Source organism: Salvelinus alpinus, chromosome 15 (assembly GCF_045679555.1).
Source record: "Salvelinus alpinus chromosome 15, SLU_Salpinus.1, whole genome shotgun sequence".
Taxonomy (NCBI): Eukaryota; Metazoa; Chordata; class Actinopteri; order Salmoniformes; family Salmonidae; genus Salvelinus; species Salvelinus alpinus.
The window spans coordinates 58478420-58504531 of record NC_092100.1 but is presented as its reverse complement, the minus strand read 5'-3'; the positions used below and the strand labels follow the sequence as shown (position 1 = coordinate 58504531).

The 26112-nt window shown below is 42.1% G+C and overlaps 1 protein-coding gene across 8 annotated transcripts in view; it reads right to left on the bottom strand.

The window, feature by feature from the left end:
- LOC139540430 (pleckstrin homology domain-containing family A member 5-like) overlaps positions 1-26112 on the bottom strand; it is a 118348-nt gene that overhangs the window by 7013 nt on the left and 85223 nt on the right. For 5 of the 8 annotated variants that reach the window (XM_071344236.1, XM_071344237.1, XM_071344240.1 and 2 more), the window contains 12 exons: positions 24812-25084; positions 24340-24604; positions 24020-24103; positions 19862-19915; positions 13851-13913; positions 11635-11715; positions 11055-11204; positions 10813-10914; positions 10117-10272; positions 4835-5035; positions 4024-4141; positions 3644-3795 (listed from right to left, as the gene is read on the bottom strand). In XM_071344236.1, coding sequence (XP_071200337.1) covers positions 3644-3795; positions 4024-4141; positions 4835-5035; positions 10117-10272; positions 10813-10914; positions 11055-11204; positions 11635-11715; positions 13851-13913; positions 19862-19915; positions 24020-24103; positions 24340-24604; positions 24812-25084 — 1699 coding nt within the window. The remainder of the gene's footprint in view (positions 1-3643; positions 3796-4023; positions 4142-4834; positions 5036-10116; positions 10273-10812; positions 10915-11054; positions 11205-11634; positions 11716-13850; positions 13914-19861; positions 19916-24019; positions 24104-24339; positions 24605-24811; positions 25085-26112) is intronic. The other 3 variants (XM_071344241.1, XM_071344239.1, XM_071344242.1) reach the window with 3 other exon arrangements.

Genomic DNA, 26112 nt, shown 5'->3' with positions numbered 1-26112 from the left:
ACATCTGCCAAGCTGATCCTCAACACTGGGGCCCCTCAGCGGTGCGTGCTTAGCCCCCTCCTTTTCTCCCTGTTCAGCCATGACTGTGTGGCCAAACACGACTCCAACACCATCATTAAATGTGTTGACGACACAATGGTGGTAGGCCTGATCACCGACAATGATGAGACACCCTATAGGGAGGAGGTCAAACACTGCCAGGACAACAACCTCTCCCTCAATGTGATCAAGACAAAGGAGCTGATTGTGGACTACAGGAAAAGGCGGGCCGACAGGCCCTCATTAACATCGACAGGGCTGTAGTGGAGCAGGTTGAGAGTTTCAAGTTCCTTGGTGTCCACATCACCAACGAACTTTCATGGTCCAAACACACCAAGATAGTCGTGAAGAAGGCACAGCAACACATTTTCCCCCTCAGGACACTGAAAAGATTTGGCATGGGTCCTCAGATCCTCAAAAAGTTATACAGCTGCACCATCGAGAGCATCCTGACCGGTTGCATCACCGCCTGGAATGGCAACTGCTCGGCATCTGACCGTAAGGCGCTACAGAGAGTAGTGCGTACGGCCCAGTACCTCACTGGGGCCAAGAGTTTCCTGCCATCCAGGACCTATATACTAGGCGGTGTCAGAGGAAAGCCTCAAAAATTGTCAAAGACAATCCAGTCCCCCAAGTCATAGACTGTTCTCTCTGTTACCGAACGGCAAGCTGTACCGGAGCGCCAAGTCTAGGACCAAAAGGCTCCTTAACAGCTTCTACCTCCAAGCCATAAGATTGATGGACAATTTACATTGACCCCCCATTTGTTTTTACACTGCTGCTACTCGCTGTTTATTATCTATGCATAGTCACTTTACCCCTACCTACATGTACAAATGACCTTGAATAACCTGTACCCCCGCACATTGACTCGGTACCGGTACCCCCTGTATATAGCCTTGTTAGTGTTATTTTAATGTGTTACTTTTTATAATTTTTTACTTAAGTTTATTTGGTCAATATTTTATTAACTCTTTCTTGAACTGCATTGTTGGTTAAGGGCATTTCAGTAAGCATTTCACGTTAAGGTCTACACCTGTTGTATTTGGCGCATGTGACAAATAAAGTTTGATTTGATTAAGAATGGTCCACAGCCAACTTGACACAACTGTGGGAAGCATTGGAGTCAACATGGATCAGCATCCCTGTGGAACGCATTCGATACCTTGTAGAGTCCTTGCCCTGACGAACTGAGGCTGTTCTGAGGGCAAAAGGGGGTGCAACTCAATATTAGGAAGGTGTTCCTAATGTTTAGTACATTATACAGTACCAGTCAAAGGTTTGGACACACCTACTCATTCAAGGCGTCAAAACTATGAAATAACACATATGGAATCATGTAGTAACCAAAAAAGTGCTAAACAAATCAATATATATTTTACATTTTGGCAAGTTATTACATTCACTGGGTTTATTACATTAGCAATAGAAAAGCAGTGTTATTACATTTACCATTGTTACAACCTGCTTTCCATGCAGAACCAGGCACATAATGACTAGCCATCTTTTAAATTAACATGCCCCTGCGGGGCTTGATATTCAGATAAATGTTCCAGTGGCACACCGGGAAAGTGAATAATGTGTGCATCATTTAAATGTTATCTTTCATTTGTGGGTTAAGCAAGTAGCCTATAATGACCTACTGTACCCTCCATACACAAATAATGATATTTTAACTTGACAATACCATATTTAGATTTTCTTCCCTCCAAACAATCAAACCTTTGCGCAATCTCAAAAAAGGCTGTTATTGTTAGCAATTTTGGACAGTCACTCTACAGTTGCAGATAAACTCAGTTTTATCTTTTGGTAAAAAAAAAAATGTTTTCTAGTTTTTTCAGGTTTTCACTCAATCACAAATTTTTATAGAAAAACTACAACAATTGGATGTTTTAAGTTCACAACAATGCTTAAAACACATAAGGAACAATAACAATTAGATATAATTTGGAGGGTATTGTTGCCCTTTAATTCAATTGCGCAGCTTGCAATATGGGTGTACTGTGTAGGGTACATGTGATGGCAGAGTTCGCAAAACAAATGCCCGGCAATTGATACAAGTCATGATGATATCATTCTGCCAGGTAGGTCTACTTTGCAGTCAACATTTAAATGTGAAGGTTTTTTTCGGAAAGCCTTTAGAAATCGTCATTGTGCATTGCAAAGATTCAACCAAAACTTCCGACTAAACTTTTTGAATACCTGGTTTGTATACCCATTGTTGCATACCCATTGCAGTTGTAACACATTTTTTTATATTTAAAAAATGTATTCATTTATTTTCACCCCTTTTTCTCCCCAATTTTGTGGTATCCAGTTGTTACTGTCTTGTCTCATCGCTACAACTCCCGTACGGGCTCAGGAGAGACGAAGGTCGAGAGCCATGCGTCCTCCGAAACACAACCCAACCAAGCCACACTGCTTCTTAACACAGCGCGCATCCAACCCGGAAGCCAGCCGCACCAATGTGTCGGAGGAAACACCGTACACCTAGATCAGCGTGCACTGCGCCCGGCCCGCCACAGGAGTCGCTAGTGTGCGATGAGACAAGGATATCCCTACCGGCCAAACCCTCCCTAACCCGGACGACGCTAGGCCAATTGTGCGTCGCCCCATGGACCTCCCGGTCGCGGCCGGCTGCGACAGAGCCTGGGCTCGAACCCAGAGTCTCTGGTGGCACAGATGCAGTGCCTTAGACCACTGCGCCACCCGGGAGGAGGTTGTAACACATTTTGATAAGAAAAAAAGCTAATTGTGAAGCAAAAACGAACATGACCAGCCCAACATTTTTTACTGATGTCACACTGCCAAGTAAAAGGGTAGCTTATGCGAGTAGTTTGGTAGCAGTTTTGAGCCCTGATACTAACACAGCTGGCACACCAGTGAAGTGGGCACACACTCCGCACAAAAGGTAGCCACAGCCATCCCTGACTATCCTAATAACATGGTGAGTCGTTTTAAGTGGAGTTGTGGAGGCCTTTGGTACTTATAACTGTGTGTATAAATCAAGGTTTGCTATATTTGATTCCAGTCCTGTAGGAAAGCATGAGTCACAGACCCACCCTAGCCACAGTGTGTGTGTCACACCCTAGACCACAATATTAGGGGCTCGCTCTGCACCCTGCCCTCCTCCACATCAACAAAAAACGACACAAACAAAGCCACTATGAAATGTTTCCACCACTGTAAAGGCTGTAGAGTAGATACTGAAGTCGTGGTGGCCATTTTGCCACTCTACACACTAATGATCCATCATGAATTACAATGGTTGTTATCACTAACAGGCTGCCTGCAGAGTGAGCAATGACATTGGGCCAAATAAACTATAGGCAGTGTATGTACAGCTGGAAGATATTGAATGGTTCTGGATTGTGGATTGTTAACCCTATGCCTAACCTTAACGCTTAGCCTAATATCACCCACTTAACCGATTTCACTTAAATTCTACTTAGATATGATCTAATATCCAACTCCTTAACTAGGTATATTGATTATGTCCATACATCTCAGATACACTCGCCATGCGTGGGTCTGGCCTACTGCCCTTCCTCTGGGTAACTACACTGATCATGCCATACACACACACACACACAGTGGCACTCACCATGTGTGGGTCTGGCCTCATGCCCTTCCTCAGGGTGACGCAGGACGCGATGGTGGAAGACTCTGGTATTATTGGAGATTTGGTTCTGGGGGGAACGATGCCAACAGGAGATTTGGTTCTGGGGGGAACGATGCCAACGGGGTATGACAATCCTGGAGGGAGAACAGAAATATTAAAGTTATGTAACACATCTGAGCTCATACAGCTTCTGAAAGGTGAAGCTAGTTCTGCTAATAGTTTAGTAATGCAGCTAACAGAGTAGCACCTCTATCCAGGGTCGTGTTCATTAGGGCATCCGGTAAATTTTTTAAATCTAATTGGACAAGGTAAAATAGTCCCTCCCGTTTTCATTCCATTTGGGAGTGTTTTCTACTGTGTACCTTTGGTGTCAGAGGGGTCTCTGTCAGACTGTTCAGATCTGTCCTCTCCGTTGGTCTCATCCACCTCAGCTACAGTGGTGAGCTCTGGTTCACTCTTATACAGCCTGTAGTCTGGACCCTACAGGGGGACGTGAGAGAGAGAGATCAGTCAGTACATAGAGATACATGACAGGTGAAAGATCAGTACACGCACTGACATCAGAAGAGATGGGTGAAGAAATGATTTATTCACAATAAAGACATGCTGACAAGCTCAAAATCAAAAGGATATATTGCCATGATCTGCTAAAGAAATGGACAATAATGTGTTCATAAATCACAAAGCTCAAAATGAGAAATGAGAGGACGACAAACCAACCAACCAAACAATATAAACAAAATCAGTGTAGTTAACTGAAATAACCTCCAAAACGACAAACTAATCAACAAAATAAAACAAAGAAATGTGAATGATTCACAAAGAAAGCTGATGAAGCCTCTTATGAAGAAAATAAAAAGAACCAAAAAATACATCCACATTTATGACGAGTAAAGTTTGAGGGAAAACTCAAAAGAATCCCAAAATAATAATAAGTCCACCAAAATAATATTTAAATAATGAAATGGAAAGAGGCGACATCTGGATGATTCACAAAGCAAGCAGATGAAGGAACTTCATAAACATATTGGTCCTTATGATGAGGAATATTGAAAATTATCAAAAAATAAGCACCAAAATGACACTGAAAAAAAACAAGAGCGGGATCAATGTGATCATGTCTGATGACAGCCCAGCATGGGTAATGACATAAGTCAGAGATCAACAGCTTACGCTGTGTGTTCCGTTCCTCTGGCCGGCTTTCCGTTCCCTATCCTCGGGACCCCGATGTGGTGGCTGTGACGGTCGCCAGATGGTGGTAACCGGAGAGGGCAGGGGGGGTAAAGCAGGGAGGTTGGGCTGGTTCGGCTCGTAGGCCTGGGGTAAGGGTGGCCACGGGGGAGCTGAGAGGTTCTCCACTTCCAACTCCTCCTCCTGGAGATGTTATTTAACCTTTATTTATACAGGATGTACTCATTTTTGTGTGATCAATTTTGTTATTGTTATGACAGGTACACATCATACACATGAACAAAAACCTGTGACAGGACTAACTTTTTCACTCCCACAGGACTTCCACAACCCATCGGTGTCAGAAGCTGACAGGCTGGACTCAAACCGGTTTGAGATATCTTGTTCACAAGAGAGAGCTGTTCAACATGGCAGCGCTCAGCAACATCACTTAAAATGATATAAATACACACAGTGCATTCGGAAAGTATTCAGACCCCTTCCCCTTTTCCACAATTTGTTAACGTTACAGCCTTATTCTAAAATATATATTTTTTTAATGTCCTCATCAATCTACACACGATACCCCATCATGACAAAGTGAAAATGTTTTTTGAAATACCTTATTTACATTACCCTTTGCTATGAGACTCGAAATTGAGCTCAGGTGCATCCTGTTTCCATTGATCATCCTTAAGATGTTTCTACAACTTGATTGGAGTCCACCTGTGGTAAATTCAATTGATTGGACATGAGTTGGAAAGGCACACACCTGTCTATATAAGGTCCCAGAGTTGTCAGAGCAAAAACCAAGCCATGAGGCCGAAGGAATTGCCCGGAGTCCGTAGAGCTCCGAGACAGGATTGTGTCAAGGCACACATCTGGGGAAGGGTACCAAAAAATGTCTGCAGCATTGAAGGTCCCCAAGAAAACAGTGGCCTCCATCATTCTTAAATGGAAGAAGTTTGGAACCACCAAGACTCTTCCTAGAGCTGGCCGCCGGACAAACTGAGCAATAGGGGGAGAAGGACCATGGCCAGGGAGATGACCAAGAACCTAATGGTCACTCTGACAGAGTTCTAGAGTTCCTCTGTGGAGATGGGAGAACATCCAGAAGAACAACCATATCTGCAACACTGCCAATTAGGCCTTTATGGTAGAGTTGCTGGTTTGGACAGGACCTCCGATCTCGTTATAAAGAGTCACAGTACATCACCCAAGGATAAGGTCACTGACTTACACTGCACATGACAGTGCAGTGTTGACATTTACACTGACATTTACACTAATGTGCATGTGTCAGCATATGGTCTCACAAGGGCTCTGAGGATCTCATCTCGGTACCTAATGGCAGTCAGGCTACCTCTGGTGAGCACATGGAGGGCTGTGCGGCCCCACAAAGAAATGCCACCCCACACCATGACTGACCCACCGCCAAACCGGTCATGCTGGAGGATGTTGCAGGCAGCAGAACGTTCTCCACGGCGTCTCCAGACTCTGTCACGTCTGTCACATGTGCTCAGTGTGAACCTGCTTTCATCTGTGAAGAACACAGGGCGCCAGTGGCGAATTTGCCAATCTTGGTGTTCTCTGGCAAATGCCAAACGTCGTGCACGGTGTTGGGCTGTAAGCATAACCCCCACCTGTGGACGTCGGGCCCTCATACCACCCTCATGGAGTCTGTTTCTGACCGTTTGAGCAGACACATGCACATTTGTGGCCTACTGGAGGTCATTTTGCAGGGCTCTGGCAGTGCTCCTTCTTGCACAAAGGAGGAGGTAGTGGTCCTGCTGCTGGGTTGTTGCCTCCTACGGCCTCCTCCACGTCTCCTGATGTATTGGCCTGTCTCCTGGTAGCGCCTCCATGCTCTGGACACTACGCTGACAGACACAGCAAACCTTCTTGCCACAGCTCGCATTGATGTGCCATCCTGGATGAGCTGCACTACCTGAGCCACTTGTGTGGGTTGTAGACTCCGTCTCATGCTACCACTAGAGTGAAAGCACCGCCAGCATTCAAAAGTGACCAAAACATCAGCCAGGAAGCATAGGAACTGAGAAGTGGTCTGTGGTCACCACCTGCAGAATCACTCCTTTATTGGGGGTGTCTTGCTAATTGCCTATAATTTCCACCTTTTGTCTATTCCATTTGCACAACAGCATGTGAAATTTATTGTCAATCAGTGTTGCTTCCTAAGTGGACAGTTTGATTTCACAGAAGTGTGATTGACTTCGAGTTACATTGTGTTGTTTAAGTGTTCCCTTTATTTTTTTGAGCAGTGTATGTTCCGGCCCCCCGATCATCAGCTCAATAAAAAAATTGTCTCGTGGCTGAATCTAGTTGATGATCCCTGCTCTACAAGGTGTCGAAAGCATTCCACAGAGATGTTAACTTCATTGCGTCCCACAGTTGTGTCAAGTTGGCTGGATGTCATTTGGGTGGTGGACCATTCTTTATACACACGGGAGACTGTTGACAGTGAAAAACCCAGCAGCGTTGCAGTTCTTGACACACTCAAACCGGTGTGCCTGGCACCTACTACCATACCCCGTTCAAAGGCACTTAAATCATTTTCTTGCCTATTCACCCTGGCACAAATACACAACCCATGCCTCATCCCATTTGTTGGAATCGGCTAAACTTTGAACATTGAGATATTAAATTAATGATAGGAAATGAAAGAAACTGGGTGTTATGTTAGAAGTTAATGGTTCTCTGAAGAAAGACAGAAGGCTTTGGAATGTGTTTGATGGAGGAGAGGAGAGCGAGGGGTTGATATAGGGAAGACAGATGGACATCTGTGTATTAAATGAAAGAGGGTTGAGGTCAGAAGGTGAGGACAGATTCTCTTAAGAGAGTAATACATGTTTGGAATCCTGTTACCCTCTTTATTAGCTTCCTGTAGAGCCATAAAATGTAAGGATTGGAGAGAAAGAGGAGTGTCTTAAGTGGGATGTATATAAATTGTGATGTCTGAAATGTTTTGCTGTCTGGTCACAGCTGTACAGAACCTTTGGGGATGATTAAACTTGGTTAACTTCTTGACGCTAGGGGCCAGAATTTTTATTTTATTTTTAATAACGTTCCCAACGTAAACGGACTATTTCTCAGGCCCAGATTGTAGAATATGCATATCATTTACAGATTAGGATAGAAAACACCCCAAAGTTTCCAAAACTGTCAAAATATTGTCTGAGTATAACAAAACTGATTCTGCAGGCGAAAACCTGAGGAAATCCAACCCGGAAGTGCTTCTTTTAAAAGAAATCTCTGTTCTGTTGCCTACCCCTCCTCCATTTAAAGGCGTATCAACCAGATTCATTTTCCAATGGCTTCCTCAGGCTGTGACCAGGCTTTAGACATAGTTTCAGGCTTTTATGTTGAAAATGAGCGAGATTTCTCAAAACGAGTCAGGTGTCCTTTGATTAGTTCCTGCGCGCGAGAGGGGTAGCTCGACATTTTTTTTCTCTCTTTTATTGAATAGGTTACCGTCCGGTTGAAATATTATCGATTATGTATGTTAAAAACAACCTGAGGATTGATTATAAAAAACGTTTGACATGTTTCTACGAACATTACGGATACTTTTTGGAATTTTCTTCTGCCTTTCAGGACCGGAACGAGCATGTGGTTTTCTGACCATAACGCGCAACCCAAATGGCGTTTTTTTTTTTATAAAACTAATATTTATCGAACAAAAATAACATTTATTGTGTAACTGGGAGTCTCGTGAGTGCAAACATCCGAAGATTATCAAAGGTAAGCGATTCATTTTATTTCTTTTCTGACTTTCGTGACCAAGCTAATATAAGGCTAACTGTTCTAGCATTGACTGATACACTCACAAACGCTTGGATTGCTTTCACTGTAAAGCATATTTTCAAAATCTGACACGATAGGTGGATTAACAACAACCTAAACTGTGTTTTGGTATATTTCCCTTGTGATTCCATGGTTATAAATATTTTTTGGATTATTTTTGAATTTGGCGCTCTGCAATTCAGTGGTTGTTTAGGAAAATTATCCCGGTAACGGGATCCGTAGCGCCAAGAAGTTAAAGCTTCTCTAGTGTCAGTTAGTCATTTACTCTGAAAAATAAGAACCTAACACATTAACGGGATTGCTGCCATAAGAAGTTAATCTACACTGATTTTAAGTGGATTTAATACATCTTCTTCAGGCTAGGGTCTATTTTTCTCCACAACCTGTCTGATAGACAAATCCAAAGTAAACTGCCTGTTACTCAGGCCCAGAAGCCAGGATATGCATATAATTGGTACCATTGGATAGAAAACACTTTGAAGTTCATAGAAATGTTAAAATAATGTATGAGACTATAACACAATAGATATGGTAGGAGAAAATCCAAAGGATTTTTTTTTTGAGAGCCCATGCTCTTATATTGAAAAGTAATTCCAACTCCCAGATTGCAATTCCTATGGCTTTTACTAGATGTCAACAGTCTTTGTTCAAGGTTTCAGGCTTGTTTCTTCAGAAAACGAGGAAAAATTTTGAGTTTTGGTACTGGGAGTCAGAGTTGGAAATCAGTCTGTGCACCCACGACGAAGAGGACATGCACCTGCTAATTTTACTTTCCTATTGAACATACTTCTTTCCGTATGAAATATTATAGTTTAATTACATTTTAGAGTACCTGAGGATTAAATAGAAACATATTTTGACGTGATTTAACAAAGTTTAGCTTTTAGGATTCCTTTCTTGAGCAAGTGGATTACTCAAAACGATGGCGCCAACTAAACAGACTTTTTGGGATATGAAGAAGGATTTTATCTAACAAAATGACCATGCATGTTGTAGCTGGGACCCTTTGAATTGTAAATCAGAGGAAGATTTTCAAAAAGTAAGTGAATATTTAATCGCTATTTGTGATTTTACGAAGCCTGTGCTGGTGGAATAACATTTTGATGTGGGGCGCCGTCCTCAAACAATCGCATGGCATGCTTTCGCTGTAAAGCCTATTGTAAATCGGACAATGTAGTTAGATTAACAAGAATGTAAGCTTTTAACTGATATAAGACACTTGTATGTACCTAGATGTTTAATATCCATCATTTGTATTATTATTTATTTGAATTGCCCGCCCTCCTATTTCACCGGAAGTTGTCGACAACTGTGCCGCTGGTGGGACGCCTAGCCCTAAGAATTAGCAGGTAACACCAATAAGGGATCACAGCTTTCACTTGGATTCACATGGTCAATCTATGTCATGGAAAGAGCAGGTGTTTTTTTATGTTTTGTACACACAGCACATGTGTGCTCCTCACTTCACTCTTGTGTTTGTTGGAGATGGGCGTGGAACCATAGTATCCCTGTGTGTCTGAGCTCCTCTGGGCCTTGTTCTTGCTGAGGGCTTCCATCACGTCCTGGATCCTCCACAGCTCCTTCTGGATGTGGACATGCTTCTGGCTGGGGGGCTCCGTCTGACAGAGAGAGAGATACATGTAAAAAGAGTGGCTCTGTCTGAACACACACACAGACTATAAAATAACTATAACAGTTGAACAGAAAGATAAACATAGTTTGAAATTAAAAGAATAGGAGATGATAAAAGTTAATGAGAGAGAGAGAGAGGGGAGAGAGTAAGGCTGACAATGCTCCTTAACAAGTGAGACCTTTTATTAGCCTTGTGGCTGAGGGATAAGAAAAGAGAGGAGCAGATAATGAGCCACTCCCTGCTGATGACATGCCTGTGTGTGTCTATGAAGGGCACTAAGGCTGTATTAATGAATCTGGGCTCTGGGCTCTGATTTACAGATTTATTTGTTATAACACTTCTATCAGCTACAGGATGGGGGAGAAATTGAGAGGGAGTGAGAGATTGAGAGGAGAGATTGAGAAGTCACACAGGGTGTGCCCCAGGGCTCTGTGCTGGGACCCCTACTCTTCATAATCTGCATACTCCCACAGAGTAAGGCAGAGTAATGCAGGGGTTAATGGTGGTTGTTGTTGTTGTTGTGTACCTGAGGGCTTCCCAGTGCCTTTAGTTGCTCCAGCAGGTTGTTCTTGGCCAATGAGACGTCTCTCTCCATCTTCTCATACTTCCTCCATGACCGCTCCAACTCCTGGGGAGAGGAAGAGAGGCAATGACATTGCTTAAAATCATACAGACTCTTCTCTCAGGCATGCAGTGTGTGTGTGTGTGTGTGTGTGTGTGTGCGCGCGCGCGTGCGTGTATCTGCATGTAGTGTATACATATACTCACAGTGTTAACTCTGAATAGCTCTCTACAGGTACTAAGCAGGCCACTCTGTAGCACTTCACTCTGCTGGATGACACCGTGTACAGTGGCTGGGTTTTCAAAGCTCATCTCTATCTCCTGACTGGCCGACAGCAGGGCCATCTCCAGGGTATGCTGTGGAGGGGACCCCCATTAGAGACAACAACACACAAAGCCTTTCCATCTCTACCAGAAGAAGGTTATTATTATCATCATCGCTAACGGCTACACAAAGTGTAGACATGCACACATGGCATACATACAGACGGGCATTCCTTTGCCGTTTCAGAAAGTTGCGGGAAAATACGAATCACTGAAAATTAAAGCATTTTCTAATCAGTTCAATACATTTAGTTGATTTCCTACTAAGTCCAATACATTTTTAAATATTGTTGAATTCCATTTCAATGTCTGGATTCTGTGATCCAATCCGCAACATGGATTTTACAGGGCCATAAAGTGTCAGGACACCTCTATAGTGGGCCCACTCCATGTGTTAGGCTTTGTTAAGTAAGTGGTGAGGAGACAGCACATCAGCAGGGTGTATTGTAGACAGATCCATTACCTTCTCTCTGTGTAGCTGCTGTAGCTTGTCCTCCTGCGTCCGGACAACCTTGTCCTGTTTCCACAACCTGCTCAGCTTGGCCTGAGGAGGAGAACAGAAACAATCAGATCAGATACTGTACACTGGCACCGCAATGAGAAGGCAGGTACAACTATGTGCTTAATCAACTGCATTGTCAGACTGTCAGGGCACCAACTATGTCTGGTGGTTGTTGTCCAACTGCCATCATACTTTTAAAAGGTCAGTCTGCAAATTCCAAAAACAATGGTATCCCTGCTACTTGGTTTGCCAAGTGTAACCGCTTATTTCTTTAAAGTCTAAGCCGTTATGAGTGAGGGGGGTTCTAAGCTGACATATGCAATTGTTTTAAGAAGGTCATCATTTAGCTATTTGATTTGGAATTTTAGGACAGCTCCTAAAGTATAAAAAAATATATACAGCAAATGATTTGATAAAATTCTGAATTTGGCCATTATTACTAAAGCCCATAAAAATTAATTGAATAAACCATTCACAAATGACAAAAAAAAGACAGTCAAAAAAATAATAATAAGGAAAAAGGTTTGGAAGTGTCTGTGCTATATCTAGGACATATAAGAAAGCTCTGGAAATATTTTTGTTTTTTTAACACACAGTATTTAACATAGGCGGATGCGAGAGATTGAGACGCAGCCCATGCAAAACTGATGTCTTTAGCTTAAATTGACTGATTTTGATGTTTTTTTGGATGGATTTGGAGGAGAACAGAAACAATCAGATGAGATACTGTACACTATATGAAAAAAGTAATGTGTTTGTCGAACATCTCATTCCAAAATCATTGGCATTAATATGGAGTCAGTCCCCCCTTTACTGCTATAACAGCCTCCACTCTTCTGGGAAGGCTCTACTAGATTTTGGCACCTTGCTGCGGGGACTTGCTTCCATTCAGCCACAAGAGCATTAGTGCGGTCGGGCACTGATGTTGGACGATTAGGTCTGGCTCGCAGTTGGCGTTCGAATTCATCCCAAAGGTGTTCGATTGGGCTGAGGTCAGGGCTCTGTGCAGGCCAAATTCTTCCACACCGATCTCGACAAACCATTTCCGTATGGACCTCGCTTTGTGCACGGGGGCATTGTCATGCTGAAACAGGAAAGGGCCATCCCCAAACTGTTGCCACAAAGTTTGAAGCACAGAATTGTCTAGAATGTCATTGTATGCTGTAGCGTTAAGATTTCCCTTCACAAGGGGCCTAGCCCTAACCATGAAAAACAGGCCCAGACCATTAATTCCTCCTCCACCAAACTTTACAACTTTACACCACTCCAGCTGACAATTGGCATTTCCCATGGTGATCTTTTTTAAATGTTTAATTTACCTTTATTTAACTAGGCAAGTCTGTTAAGAACAAATTATTATTTTCAATGAAGGCCTAGGAACAGTGGATTAACTGCCTTATTCAGGGGCCGAACGACAGATTTTTACCTTGTCAGCTCTGGGATTCAATCTTGCAACCTTTCAGTTACTAGTCCAACGCTCTAACCACTAGGCTATCTGCCACCCCATCTTAGGCTTGTGTGCGGCTGCTCGGCCATGGAAACCCATTTGATGAAGCTCCCGACAAACAGTTCTTGTGCTGAAGTTTCTTCCAGAGGCAGTTTGGAACTCTCTAGTGAGTGTTGCAACCGAGGACAGATGATTTCTACGCGCTACAAGCTTCAGCACTCGGCGTTCCCCTTCTGTGAGCTTGTGTGGCCTACCACTTTGCGTCTGTGCCGTTGTTGCTCCTAGACGATTCCACTTCAAAAACCAGCAGGGCAGAAATTTGACGAACTGACTTGTTGGAAAGGTGGCATTCTATGACGGTGCCACGTTGAAAGTAACTGAGCACTTCAGTAAGGCCATTCTACTGCCAATGTTTGTCTATGGAGATTGCATGTGTTGATGTTATACACCTGTCAGCAATGGGTGTGGCTGAAATAGCCAAATCCACTTATTTGAAGGGATGTCCACATACTTTTGTATATATTGTGTATATCTTTGCAGAGTCAACACAACACAGGGGAAAGGTCAGAACAGGCTGTACATGGTGTACATTATATAGTCCAGTTAACTATAGGAGATCCATATTTTTCTTGCTTACACCATACCTAAGACTATCATACCCAAGACAGTCCACAGTATTTCCCATAGGAAAATCTGTCACAGTAGCCATACATGAGTGTGTTGGACTTACATCAATGTCGACTTCCTCCGGCCTGCACATGCAGGAGTGTTCCCTGTATTCCTCTGGGCTCATCTGTAGAGAAGGACATGCTGTTACAGTAGAATCAGAACTAATGCAGCTTCATAAGGTCATATTATGACCTGTTGTATTAACTAAGTGTATGTTATTGTCTTTCAATCTGTATCCTATGCCTGCCAGAAATAATTGCACCTCTGGGATAAGTAAAGTTTATTGAATTCAATTGTGCTAATGGTTTGTCATTTCTCATTGAACCAGATACATCTACATTTACAAAACCACCAAACATAAGACGGATAGCTACCAGGACAACAGGCAGTCTAGTCTAAACAGCCTGTCTATTCTGAGGCTTCTGGTGCATTCAACACCCAGAGGGATGTGTCTTCCTCAGCAGAATACAGTGGTTATAGAGGGCACCGCAATGAGAAGGTAGGTACAACTATGTGCTTACTCAACTACATTGTCAGACTGTCAGGGCACCAACTATGTCTGGTGGTTGTTGTCCAACTACCATCATACTTTAAAAGGTCAGTCTGCAATTCCAAAAAATAATCCCCTGCTACTTGGCTTGCCAAGTGTAACCGCTTATTTCTTTAAAGTCTAAGCCGTTATGAGGGAGGGGGGTTCTAAGCTGACATATGCAATTGTTTTAAGAAGGTCATACCATGGATCATTTAGCTATTTGATTTGGAATTTTAGGACACCTCCTAAAGTATCAAAAACAAAATACAGCAAATGATTTGATAAAATAGGGCACATAAAGCACATAAAAATGAATTGAATAAACCATTCAGAAATGACCAAAAAAAGACAGTCAAAAAAATAATAATAAGGAAACAGGTTTGGAAGTGTCTGTGCTATATATAGGACATATAAGAAAGCTCTGGAAATATTTTTGTTTTTTTAACACACAGTATTTAACATAGGCGGATGCGAGGGATTGAGACGCAGCCCATGCAAAACTGATCTCTTTACCTTAAATTGACTGATTTTGATGTTTTTATTTATTTATTATGTTACTTAGATTAGGGGCGGCAGGTAGCCTAGTGGTTAGAGCTTTGGGCCAGTAACCGAAAGTTGCTAGATTGAATCCCTGAGATGACAAGGTAAAAATCAGTCTTTCTGCCCCTGAACAAGGCAGTTGACCCACTGTTCATAGGCCGTCATTGTAAATAAGAATTTGTTCTTAACTGACTTACCTAGTTAAATAAAGGTTAAATAAAAAATCGAATAAAAAAAGATTGAGACACTGGTGCGTCAATAGACTCTAGGGGATATTATAGGCATAAGTGATATGCATTTATGATATTCTTCTCGAATAAATAGGACAAACGGCATCTTTCATTCAAAATAACAGGGTGTGCACCAAGGCAATGTGCTGGGACCCCTACTCTTCATAATCTACATACTCGCACTCCTACTCCCAGGCATACCCCAGATTGGGCCTTTGCCACAGATAAAGTCTTCAGAGGAATCTGTTTGTCTAGTCTCTGTGGTCTTGGCTAGTGTTAGTGTTACAAAACAGAACAGATGAAACGTGTCCCAAACTGACACACAGACCACAGATTATATAGATAGAGAGCCAAATAGAGCTATAATATTAACAATGCTAAGAAAAATAAAATGCCCCAAACAGGATTGGTTTATTTGAGACAGTGACTGAAAATTGGGCCAATAGTTGACTTGACTTGTTCCTTTCCTTTTAGCTCCTAGTGAAGTAAAGAGTTTCATTGGGACAAAAGTTTGGCCTTAATAACAAGGGAAGAGGTCTGAGGAAAGGGTTTGAGGGTTGTCCCTCTGCTAATTAGTGTCACTAGTACCCCATCTACTTCACAACCCATAATGCATTGTACTGACAATTGCTTTTACTCCAATAGATTGAGCAAATTCTAAATAATTTTAAAGAAAAACTAATGTACTGACAATAGATTGAGCAAAATCAATCTAGGTCATTCCTTACAGAATACATTAACATAAGTCAGTCCATGTAATGGTCCTGTGTGTAGCTGGTGTAGAGAGTCAGGCGCAGGACAGCAGATATTAGTAATCAACGTACTTTACTCAAAATACACAAATACAAACCAATATAGCGAGCCCACAATAACGGACCGATTTACAACGAACAATCACTCACAAACAAACATGGGGGAACAGAGGGTTAAATAATGAACAAGTAATTGGGTGAGTGAAACCAGGTGTGTAAGACAAAGACAAAACAAATGGAAAATGAAAAGTGCATCGGCGATGGCTAGAAGGCCGGTGACGTCGACCGCCGAACGCCGCCCGAACAAGGAGAGGGACCAACTTCGGCGGAAGTTGTGACAGTCCAGACAAACAGCACTCTTTCTCCTTCTCTCTTACACACACACCACACACACACACACAGTTTTCTGTCAGCACCACACCACAGCACGCACACACACATACACAGTTTTCTGTTAGCACCACACCACAGCACAAAGAAAGCATGTGGACCAGGTGGTATGTTGGTGACATTCCACACGGAGCATGCAGGCTCTCTGAAATCACAGGGAGTTTTAGCCTGGGAGGGGGGGGTATTTTCTCTGACAGTCAGGTGTGGATAGTGGATATGCAGCAACCGCTGTACTGATATGGCGACAACATATGGGGACAGAGGAAGACAGCAGTAGTTTTACACTTTCCGAGGTGTTCACAAAAGTGGCAGAGAAGTGGTGTGCAGCGTCATGCAATCGTCACAAAAAAACAGCTTCTCCTGCAAATACCCACCTGCATAGTAATTTAGAAAGCATGAATACATAGGCCACTTTACACTCTCGAGGGAGCAAGCAAGGGAGGTCTAAAATAACAAATTAGTGTCAGCCCTAGTAGTTCATGCTATCAAAACAGAACAACAATGACATGTGACTTGTTTAAGGAAACTAGGCGTATGTCGCACATCACTAGGAGCAGCAACATAAACATTTATTTTTTATCAAAATGCTTTTTTTGGCAGAAATGTCTTCTGGAACATGTGAACTTTCATGTGCCTCAAAAACAAACCTGTATTCCATCCATAAATACAAATACAATTGTTAAATTACGAGCCAAGTTGGTTTAGCCATGGAAAAATCCAGGAACCTCCCCACTAGCCATGATTGGCTGAGATAAAATATGGGCTGGAATCCCGGGAGGAGTTTGGATTGGTCTGCCATGTAGCTCGCTTCTGTCTATAACGTGAGCTGTTCAGTATGTATTGACAGTCCTTTCTTGTCACGTATACTCCCTCTCCGGCGCTCTAGGTCACCAGGCTGCCCATTATGGCACACACCTGTCACCATCGTTACTCGCACCAGCGCATATTCAGAATCACCTGGATTCCATCACCTCCCTGATTACCTTCCCTATATATGTCACTCAATTTGGTTCATTCCCCAGGCGTTATTGTTTCAGTTTCATGTCTGTGTGTTGTTCGTGTTTCTTGTTTTGTATCATGTTTCATTCATTGATTAAATGATTCACACCCTGAACTTGCTTCCTGACTCCCAGCACACACGTTACATTTCTACCGCTCCGTTTTTGAGGTAACCAAAAAAAAGTGTTAAAAAAACAAAATATATTTTATGTTTGAGATTCTTCAAATAGCCATGCTTGCCTTGATGACAGCTTTGCACACTCTAGGCATTCTCTCAACCAGCTTCTCCTGGAATGCTTTTTCAACAGTCGTGAAAGAATTCCCACATGCTGAGCACTTGTTGGCTGCTTTGCCTTCACTCTGCGGTCCAACTCATCCCAAAATATCTCAATTTTGTTTAGGTCGGAGGAATGTGGAGGCCAGGTCATCTGATGCAGCACACCATCACTCTCCTTCTTGGTAAAATAGAACTTACACAGCCTGTAGGTGCGTTGGGTTATTGTCCTGTTGATCCCAAAACAGATGGGATGGGGCATATCGCTGCAGAATGCTGTGGTAGCCATGCTGGTTAAGTGTGCCTTGAATTCTAAATAAATCACAGACAGTGTCACCAGACAAGTACCCCCACAAAATAACACCACCTCCTCCATGCTTTACGGTGGGAAATACACATGCGGAGATCTGTTCACCCACATCGTGTCTCACAAAGACACGGCGGTTGGAACCAGAAATCTCATATTTGGACTCCAGACCAAAGGATAAATGTCCACCGGTCTAATGTCCATTGCTCACGTTTCTTGGCCCAAGCAAGCCTCTTCTTATTATTGGTGTCCTTTATTATTGGTTTCTTTGCTGCAATTCAACCATGAAGGCCTGATTCATACAGTCTCCTCTGAACAGTTGATGTTGAGATGTGTCTGTTACTTGAACTCTGTGAAGCATTTATTTGGGCTGTAATTTCTGAAGCTGGTAACTTCTCCTCTGCAGCAGAGGTAACTCTGGGTCTTCCCTTCCTGTAGCTGTCCTCATGAGAGCCAGTTTCATCCTAGCGCTTGATGGTTTTTGCAACATTAATTGAAGGAACTGAATTGACTGACCTTCATGTCTTAAAGTAATGATGGACTGTCATTTCTCTTTGCTTATTTGAGCTGTTCTTGTCATATGTAATATGGACTTGGTGTTTTACTCAATAGGGCTATCTTCTGTATACCACCCCTACCTTGTCACAAAACAACTGATTGGCTCAAATGCAATAAGAAGGAAAGAAATTCCACAAATTAACTTTTAAGGAGGCACACCTGTTAATTGAACTGCATTCCAGGTGACTACCTCATGAAGCTGGTTGAGAGAATGCTAAGAGTGTGCAAAGCTGTCATCAGGGCAAAGGGTGGCTATTTGAAGAACCTCAAATATAAAATATATTTTGATTTGTTGAACACCTTTTTGGTTACTACATGAATCCATATGTGTTATTAAGGCTTAAGAGGGTACCATTTTCTCAAAAGTCGGGTTACAAGTTGATCAACTTTCAAAGCAGAATTACTTCCACATTGTTCCTAAACTGTAGTGTATGATATACAATTTTTTAGCTCTGAGTCTCTACTTTTATCCAATGTAAAAAAAAACATTTCAAATTTTGCTACATAAGACCTAATCGAGGCGGTCGGTCACATATGTGGTTTCAAATAGTTAGTTTTAAGTGGGAATTCTCACTGCCCATACAGAGACTGGTGGAAACAGAGTTGTGTGCTCGGCCCATAACACTGGCAACACAACAATATAATATAAATTTACCTAGCAGCACACACATACACAGGTACACACACAGGTACACACACACACACGCACAAACACACCTGTCAATAGTGAAGGAGGGGTTTTAACCAGACAGTGGAGCATACAGTACACATCATACTAATGTATGTATGTAAACCATGCTCACATTAGTGGTATGACTTTCCAACAAATAGAGGAGACAGTAGAGTAAAAGCTGTATGAATGAGAAGTGCTACATTTACAAACAATACAGGGAGGAGGTATTGAGATGCCATGAAAGATTTTGCCACCAGAGGAGGATTGCAGGAGCAAGACGGACCAAAAACACAACTGTGGATGGATAGAAGAAATCAATGTTTAGCTGGCGTTGGCTGGCCAATACCTTACTCTTAAGTTGTGGTGGTACAGTTGAGGTCTGGGGGTGGGTTCTCTATCAACGTGTGATTCATCACGATTAAAGGCTAATTTTCCTTCATCTGTTCATTATGGAGGAAAGGAGGAGGATGGGAACACTATAGGAACAGTTTAGAAACAACACTGACTGTCAATGATGCTAGCTCCACCTTTTTAGATCATAATAGATCACACACAAAAACATACTCTCATCCAAAATGTCACACAACAAGGGAAAGCCCCAATTAAAGTTACACACACAAGCTAGTATTCACCGCATACTTTCAAACTTTTCAAATATTGACCTACATGAGATGACATCTCGAATGCAGCTTGGAAAAACAACTACTTTTAGACAGCATATCCATCCACAAAGACACACAGACGGAAACAGAGCAAGTCTGAAACTCGGTAGGTAGATTCGTCCCAAAATAAGAACCATGTGTTAGAGTTACCCCACCTGGTTATCCAGATACATGAGGTTCCTCTGGAGGTGATGAGACAAAATGGCATTCTAGCGTCGGTCAGCAGTGCAGAGGATAGCAAAGAGGAGAGGAAAGAGAGAAGGGAAAGGGAGCGAGGGCAACGGATAGTTAGGCATAAGAAAAAGACAGAAGGATGTACAGAAAGATAGAGAATGACAGAAAAAGACAGACAGACAGGGCAAACAAGTCAGATCTAAGAGATACATAGAATGACAAACTGTTGGAGATGAGAAGATGCATGTGAGTAAATGGAGGATAGAAAACCCCACTATTTTTCTTACTGTGTTGTATTGTATAATAGGTCATAGGCATGTCATGTGTTACACAACACTACTGACTGCGTGAATACCATGACGACTAGATGAAGAAAATCAATGTCACACCATTGACAAAAGTGTTACCATTATTCATGCAGTGGTGCCACTATTAACCCCTTGATCACAAACAACCGTTTCCCATCACAAGTTTGGGTGCCCTACATTACTTAAATCCCTGTCTGACGACTTAAAAGACACTTAAAAAAACAAAGTCCTGAATTCATTACTGTACACAACCCCACTAAGCCTACTTAGCTGGTCCACTTTTCAAGATCCCTAAGTTGGAGTTTCTAATTTCCGGGCAACATCTGCTGAGATTCTATTTAGGGAGTAAGCTGTGTGTGTCTCTTCGGCGTACGTTACTGCAATTAATTAGAAAATCTGTGAAACCAGGCTTTTGATAAAGTACGACTGGAGTTTATATACAAATGCCTGGAACATTTACAATTTGGAGAATTTCTTATAAAATGGGTTAAAGTCATGTATAGTAACCCTACTTCTCAGAAAGTTTTAAACTGTCAAGAGGGGTAAAACAAGGTTGTCCACTATCGGCATATCTATTTATTATGGCCATCGAAATGTTAGCTATTAAAATCAGATCCAACAATAATATCAAGGGGTTAGAAATCCAGGGATTAAAAACAAAGGTGTCATTGTACGCTGATGATTCATGTTTTCTTTTAAATCCACAATTAGAATCCCTCCACAGCCTCATAGAGGATCTAGACAATTGTTCTAACCTCTCTGGATTACAAGAAATTATGATGTGTACTATATTAGGTATTGGATAACTAAAAAATACAACTTTTACATTACCGTGTAGATTACCAATAAAATGGTCTGATGGTGATGTGGACATACTCAGTATACATATCCCTGAACAAATAAATTATCTGTTTCCAATAAATTTCAATTTAAAGTTAGCAAAAATAGATAAGATCTAGCTACCATGAAAAGGAAAATACCTGTCTATTTGTGGAAAAGTCTGATTAATCTCTTTAGTCATATCCCAGTTTACCTACTGTATTTGATTATGGTATTGCCCACACCTAGCGAACAGTTATTTAAATTATATGAGAAAAAAATATTCAATCTTATTTGGAATGGCAAGCCGTATAAGGAATATGAATTCGGAGGACAGAAATGATTAAATATTAAAGCATTAGATCTCTCACTTAAGGCTTCAGTCATACAAAAGTTATTCAGGTTTCAACACTTTCAGTTATTTGAAAAGGAAATATCGCTATTTTTAAACCAAGCCATAGAAAGTTGGTTGCAATTCCAATTTAATCCACCTGAGAGAAAAAAACAGAACAAATAATACAACAAATGTTATGGTTAAATACAAATACTAATAGATATAAAAACGTTAAAAAAAAATTGTTTTTAAGTATCATCTTTCTAAATGATATCATAATAGGACTGGTGTTGTTATGTCACACATGCAGCAAACAAACATTTATGGAAATGTCTGCTCTACCCAAAATTACAAGCAACTAATTGCAGGTTTACTGCAAAAATGGAAGTGGAAAGTGGAAAGGGGGGAAAGTAGGGAACTTGTCTGTCGGCCCTGCGTTAAAGACCATAATTGTTTAAAGAAAATGGTGATAAATATAAAGTACTGCCATATAGAGCTGCCATATAGATTGCAAAATAGTTGGGAAGAGCTTTTCGACGTACCGATTCCATGGCACATGGTTTATGAACTGATACGCAAAACGACACTGGGTTCAAAACTTCACATTTTCTTGCAACCAATAGAATGATATATAGTTGAAGTCGGAAGTTTACATACACTTAGGTTGGAGTCATTAAAACTCGTTATTCAACCACTCCACAAATTTCTTGTTAACAAACTATAGTTTTGGCAAATGTACTTTGTGCATGACACAAGTAATTTTTCCAACAATTGTTTACAGATAGATTATTTCACTTATAATTCACTGTTCCACAATTCCAGTGGGTCAGAAGTTTACACACACAAAGTTGACTGTCCCTTTAAACAGCTTGGAAAATTCCAGAAAATGATGTCATGGATTTAGAAGCTTCTGATAGGCTAATTGACATCGTTTCAGTCAATTGAAGGTGTAGCTGTGGATGTATTTCAAGGCCTACCTTGAAACCCAGTGCCTCTTTGCTTGACATCATGGGAAAATCAAAAGAAATCAGCCAAGACCTCAGAAAAAAAATTGTAGACCTCCACAAGTCTAGTTCATCCTTTGGAAGCAATTTCCAAATGCCTGAAGGTACCACGTTCATCTGTACAAAAAATAGTATGCAAGTATAAACACCATGGGACCACGCAGGTGACATACCGCTCAGGAAGGAGACGCGTTCTGTCTCCTAGACATGAAAGTACTTTGGTGCGAAAAGTGCAAATCAATCCCAGAACAACAGCAAAGGACCTTGTGAAGATGCTGCAGGAAACAGGTACAAAAGTATCTATATCCACAGTAAAACGAGTCCTATATCGACATAACCTGAAAGGCCGCTCAGCAAGGAAGAAGCTACTGCTCCAAAACCGCCATAAAAAAGCCAGACTACGGTTTGCAACTGCACATGGGGACACGAGAGATCATACTTTTTGGAGAAATGTCCTCTGGTAAGATGAAACAAAAATAGAACTGATTGGCCATAATGACCATCGTTATGTTTGGAGGAAAAAGGGGGAGACTTGCGAGCCGAAGAATACCATCCCAACCGTGTAGCACGGGGGTAGCAGCATCATGTTGTGGGGGTGCATTGCTGCAGGAGGGATTGGTGCACTTCACAAAATAGATGGCATCATGTGGCAGGAAAATTATGTGGATATATTGAAGCAACATCTCAACTTCAGTCAGGAAGTTAAAGCTTGGTTGCAAATGGGTCTTCCAAATGGACAATGACCCCAAGCATACTTCCAAAGTTGTGGCAAAATGGCTTAAGGACAACAAAGTCAAGGTATTGGAGTGCCTATCACAAAGCCCTGACCTCAATCCGATAGAACATTTGTGGGCAGAACTGATAAAGCGTGTAAGAGCAAGGAGGCCTATAAACCTGACTCAGTTACACCAGCTCTGTTAGGAGGGGCCAAAATTAACCCAACTTATTGTGGGAAACTTGTGGAAGGCTACCCGATACCTTTGACCTTAGGTAAACAATGTAAAGGCAATGCTACCAAATACTAATTGAGTGTATGTAAACTTCTGACCCACTGGGAATGTGATGAAATAAATAAAAGCAGAAATAAATAATTCCCTCTACTGTTATTCTGACATTTCACATTCTTAAAATAAAGTGGTGATCCTAATTGACCTAAGACAGGGAATTTGTACTTGGATTAAATGTCAGCAATTGTGAAAAACTGTATTTGGATAAGGTGTATGTAAACTTCTGACTTCAACTGTACTTGGATTTGGTGCATTTTTGTTTTGCACTGTGTTTGATTTATGAGCTTAAACTTGGTAGGCAGGCTTTTGTTAATCATTTAAAAAAGTAGGCCCTTTGACTAATGAATACGCTATTTGCCTTCATCAAAACAATGTTTTGGTTGCATATTTCATTCTGGAACCTGCCTAGGCACACTGTAGCTGCGTTTGCAAAAAGCCTAAAATAGATGAGACACATCTATTATTCCAAAACTGCAGCTAGTGCTTGGAAAACATACTGTATTTCCTTACTTTAATCAACCAATCCATTTTAAATGTTTTATTAGTGTTATAAGTAGACGATATATCACAGAAGTGAGCCTGACTGTGTATCAAGGCCAAGGGCAGGGTACAGTAGGCCAGACCAGACAAGAGGGAGGGAAAGAAGGAGAGAGGGAAGGGAACTGACTGTTTTGCCTTGCAGAGATTGGGCAGTGATGGTCTGGACAGGGATCCCAGCTGGCATTGGCCTCCTGTCAGGTGGGTAGGCATACTGGAGAAGAGGGAGAGAGGCAGGGTTGTATTCAATCAGGGGAATATTCAGCAAGCATACATTCCCATTGCTGGCCAGGGTTGTGTTCATTAGGCACCAAAAGGTTGAAAACAAACTGGACCATGGAGGAACTTCCTGCAATTGTTCAATAAGAATCGTTGATACTCATGTCACGTTGCAAAAATACTGAATACAGCCAGGTGTTAGAAGACCCAGGTCCATACTAGTCCTCTCACCTTATTGAGGTGGGATGTCCTGCTGTGTCTCCTGTCTATAGTGATATCCCCCTGGTATACAGGCAAGCCCACTTCTGACCTAGTGGAGCTGTGGTTGTAGGAGGAGCGGAGGGGCGAGTAGCCCCCGTACATGGACAAGGAGCCGTGGGAAGGCGAGGGGGGGATAGATTGTTGACTGTCACCCTGGTGCTCAGACAAGTTGATCATGGTCTTGGGGCTGGGCAGGGTCCCATACGGCCCGGGCGTGGACGACGTTGGCCTGGGGCTAGGTGTGACATTATACTGCTTAGGGTACATTTCATTTCAATTCCATCAATTCAGGAAGTCAATAGAAATTCCAATTCAGACCGCTGCAATTTGACTGGTGCACTCATGGGTACACTCAATATGGCTGACGGTCCAGCATTACAAAACATTAACTTGAATGGGAATTCCAAATCTAGAAATTATATTTCTAAAGTCTCATGCCTACCTGGGAGTGTAGCCCATTCTCTGCTGCCACTCGTACAGCTGCCACATGGTGTCGTCCCTCATGGAGCGCCTCTTGTCTGCAGGCGAGATCCCCAGTCCCAGCCCCATGCCTAGGGCCTGGTCGTATATGGTAGGGGACATGCTGGAGATACTGTCCGGCCGCGCCATGCTGTTCCTGGGTAAGGTACGGTAGCCAGGGTCCCCGCAGTGGGACATGCCTGGAGGTGCCCGGTGGCTGGGCATGTTCCTAGGCAGGGTCTGGTACGACATGATACTGAGAAGAGAAAGAGGAGGATCAGAGATGTGATCAAGACAAATCTGACCACAACTCCATTTTGTTGCTCCCAGCCTATAGACAGAAACTAAAACAGTAAACGCCCATGCTCAGGTCTGTTTAAATTTTTTTACCTTTATTTAACAAGGCAAGTCAGTTAAGAACAAATTCTTATTTTCAATGACTGCCTAGGAACAGTGGGTTAACTGCCTTGTTCAGTGGCAGAACGACAGATTTTTACCTTGTCAGCTCTGGGATTCAATCTTGCAACCTTTCAGTTACTAGTCCAACACTCTAACCACTAGGCTACCTGCCGCCCCAATGCTGGTCCGACCAATCATATTCTACGCTTCAAGATTGCTTTGATCACGTGGACTGGGATATGTTCCAGATAGCCTCAGACAACAACATTGATGTATATGCTGACTTGTTCAGCGAGTTTATTAGCAAGTGCATCAGTGATGTTGTACCCACGGTGACTATTAAAACCTTCCCTAACCAGAAACCGTGGATTGATGGCAGCATTTGCGCAAAACTGAAAGCCCGAACCACTGCTTTTAATCATGGCAAAGCGACCAGAAACATGACCTGACATGACATGACATGACATGACCGAATACAAATGCCAAAGGTGCTTCAAGAAAGTACTGAGTAAAGGGTCTGAATACTTATGTTCATGTGATTTCAGTTTTTTACTTTTAATACATTTGCAAACATTTAAAAAAAATCTGTTTTGCTTTGTCATTATGTGGTATTGTACATAGATTAAATGAGGGAAAAAACAATGTTATACATTTTAGAAGAAGGCTGTAAAGTAACAAAATGTGTGGAAAAAGTCAATGGGTCTGAATACTTTCCGAATGCACTGTATGCAGAGGATGAAGAAACCACATCCCTGGAGGATAAATACACTCAATGAAGAGTTACAGACTTCCTCTCCTTAGCAAACTCTGTATCTATGAAACTTTATAAACAAGCTAACAGCCAGCAGCTTCAATTGTAAAACTTCTCACCACTATCCTGGGGTT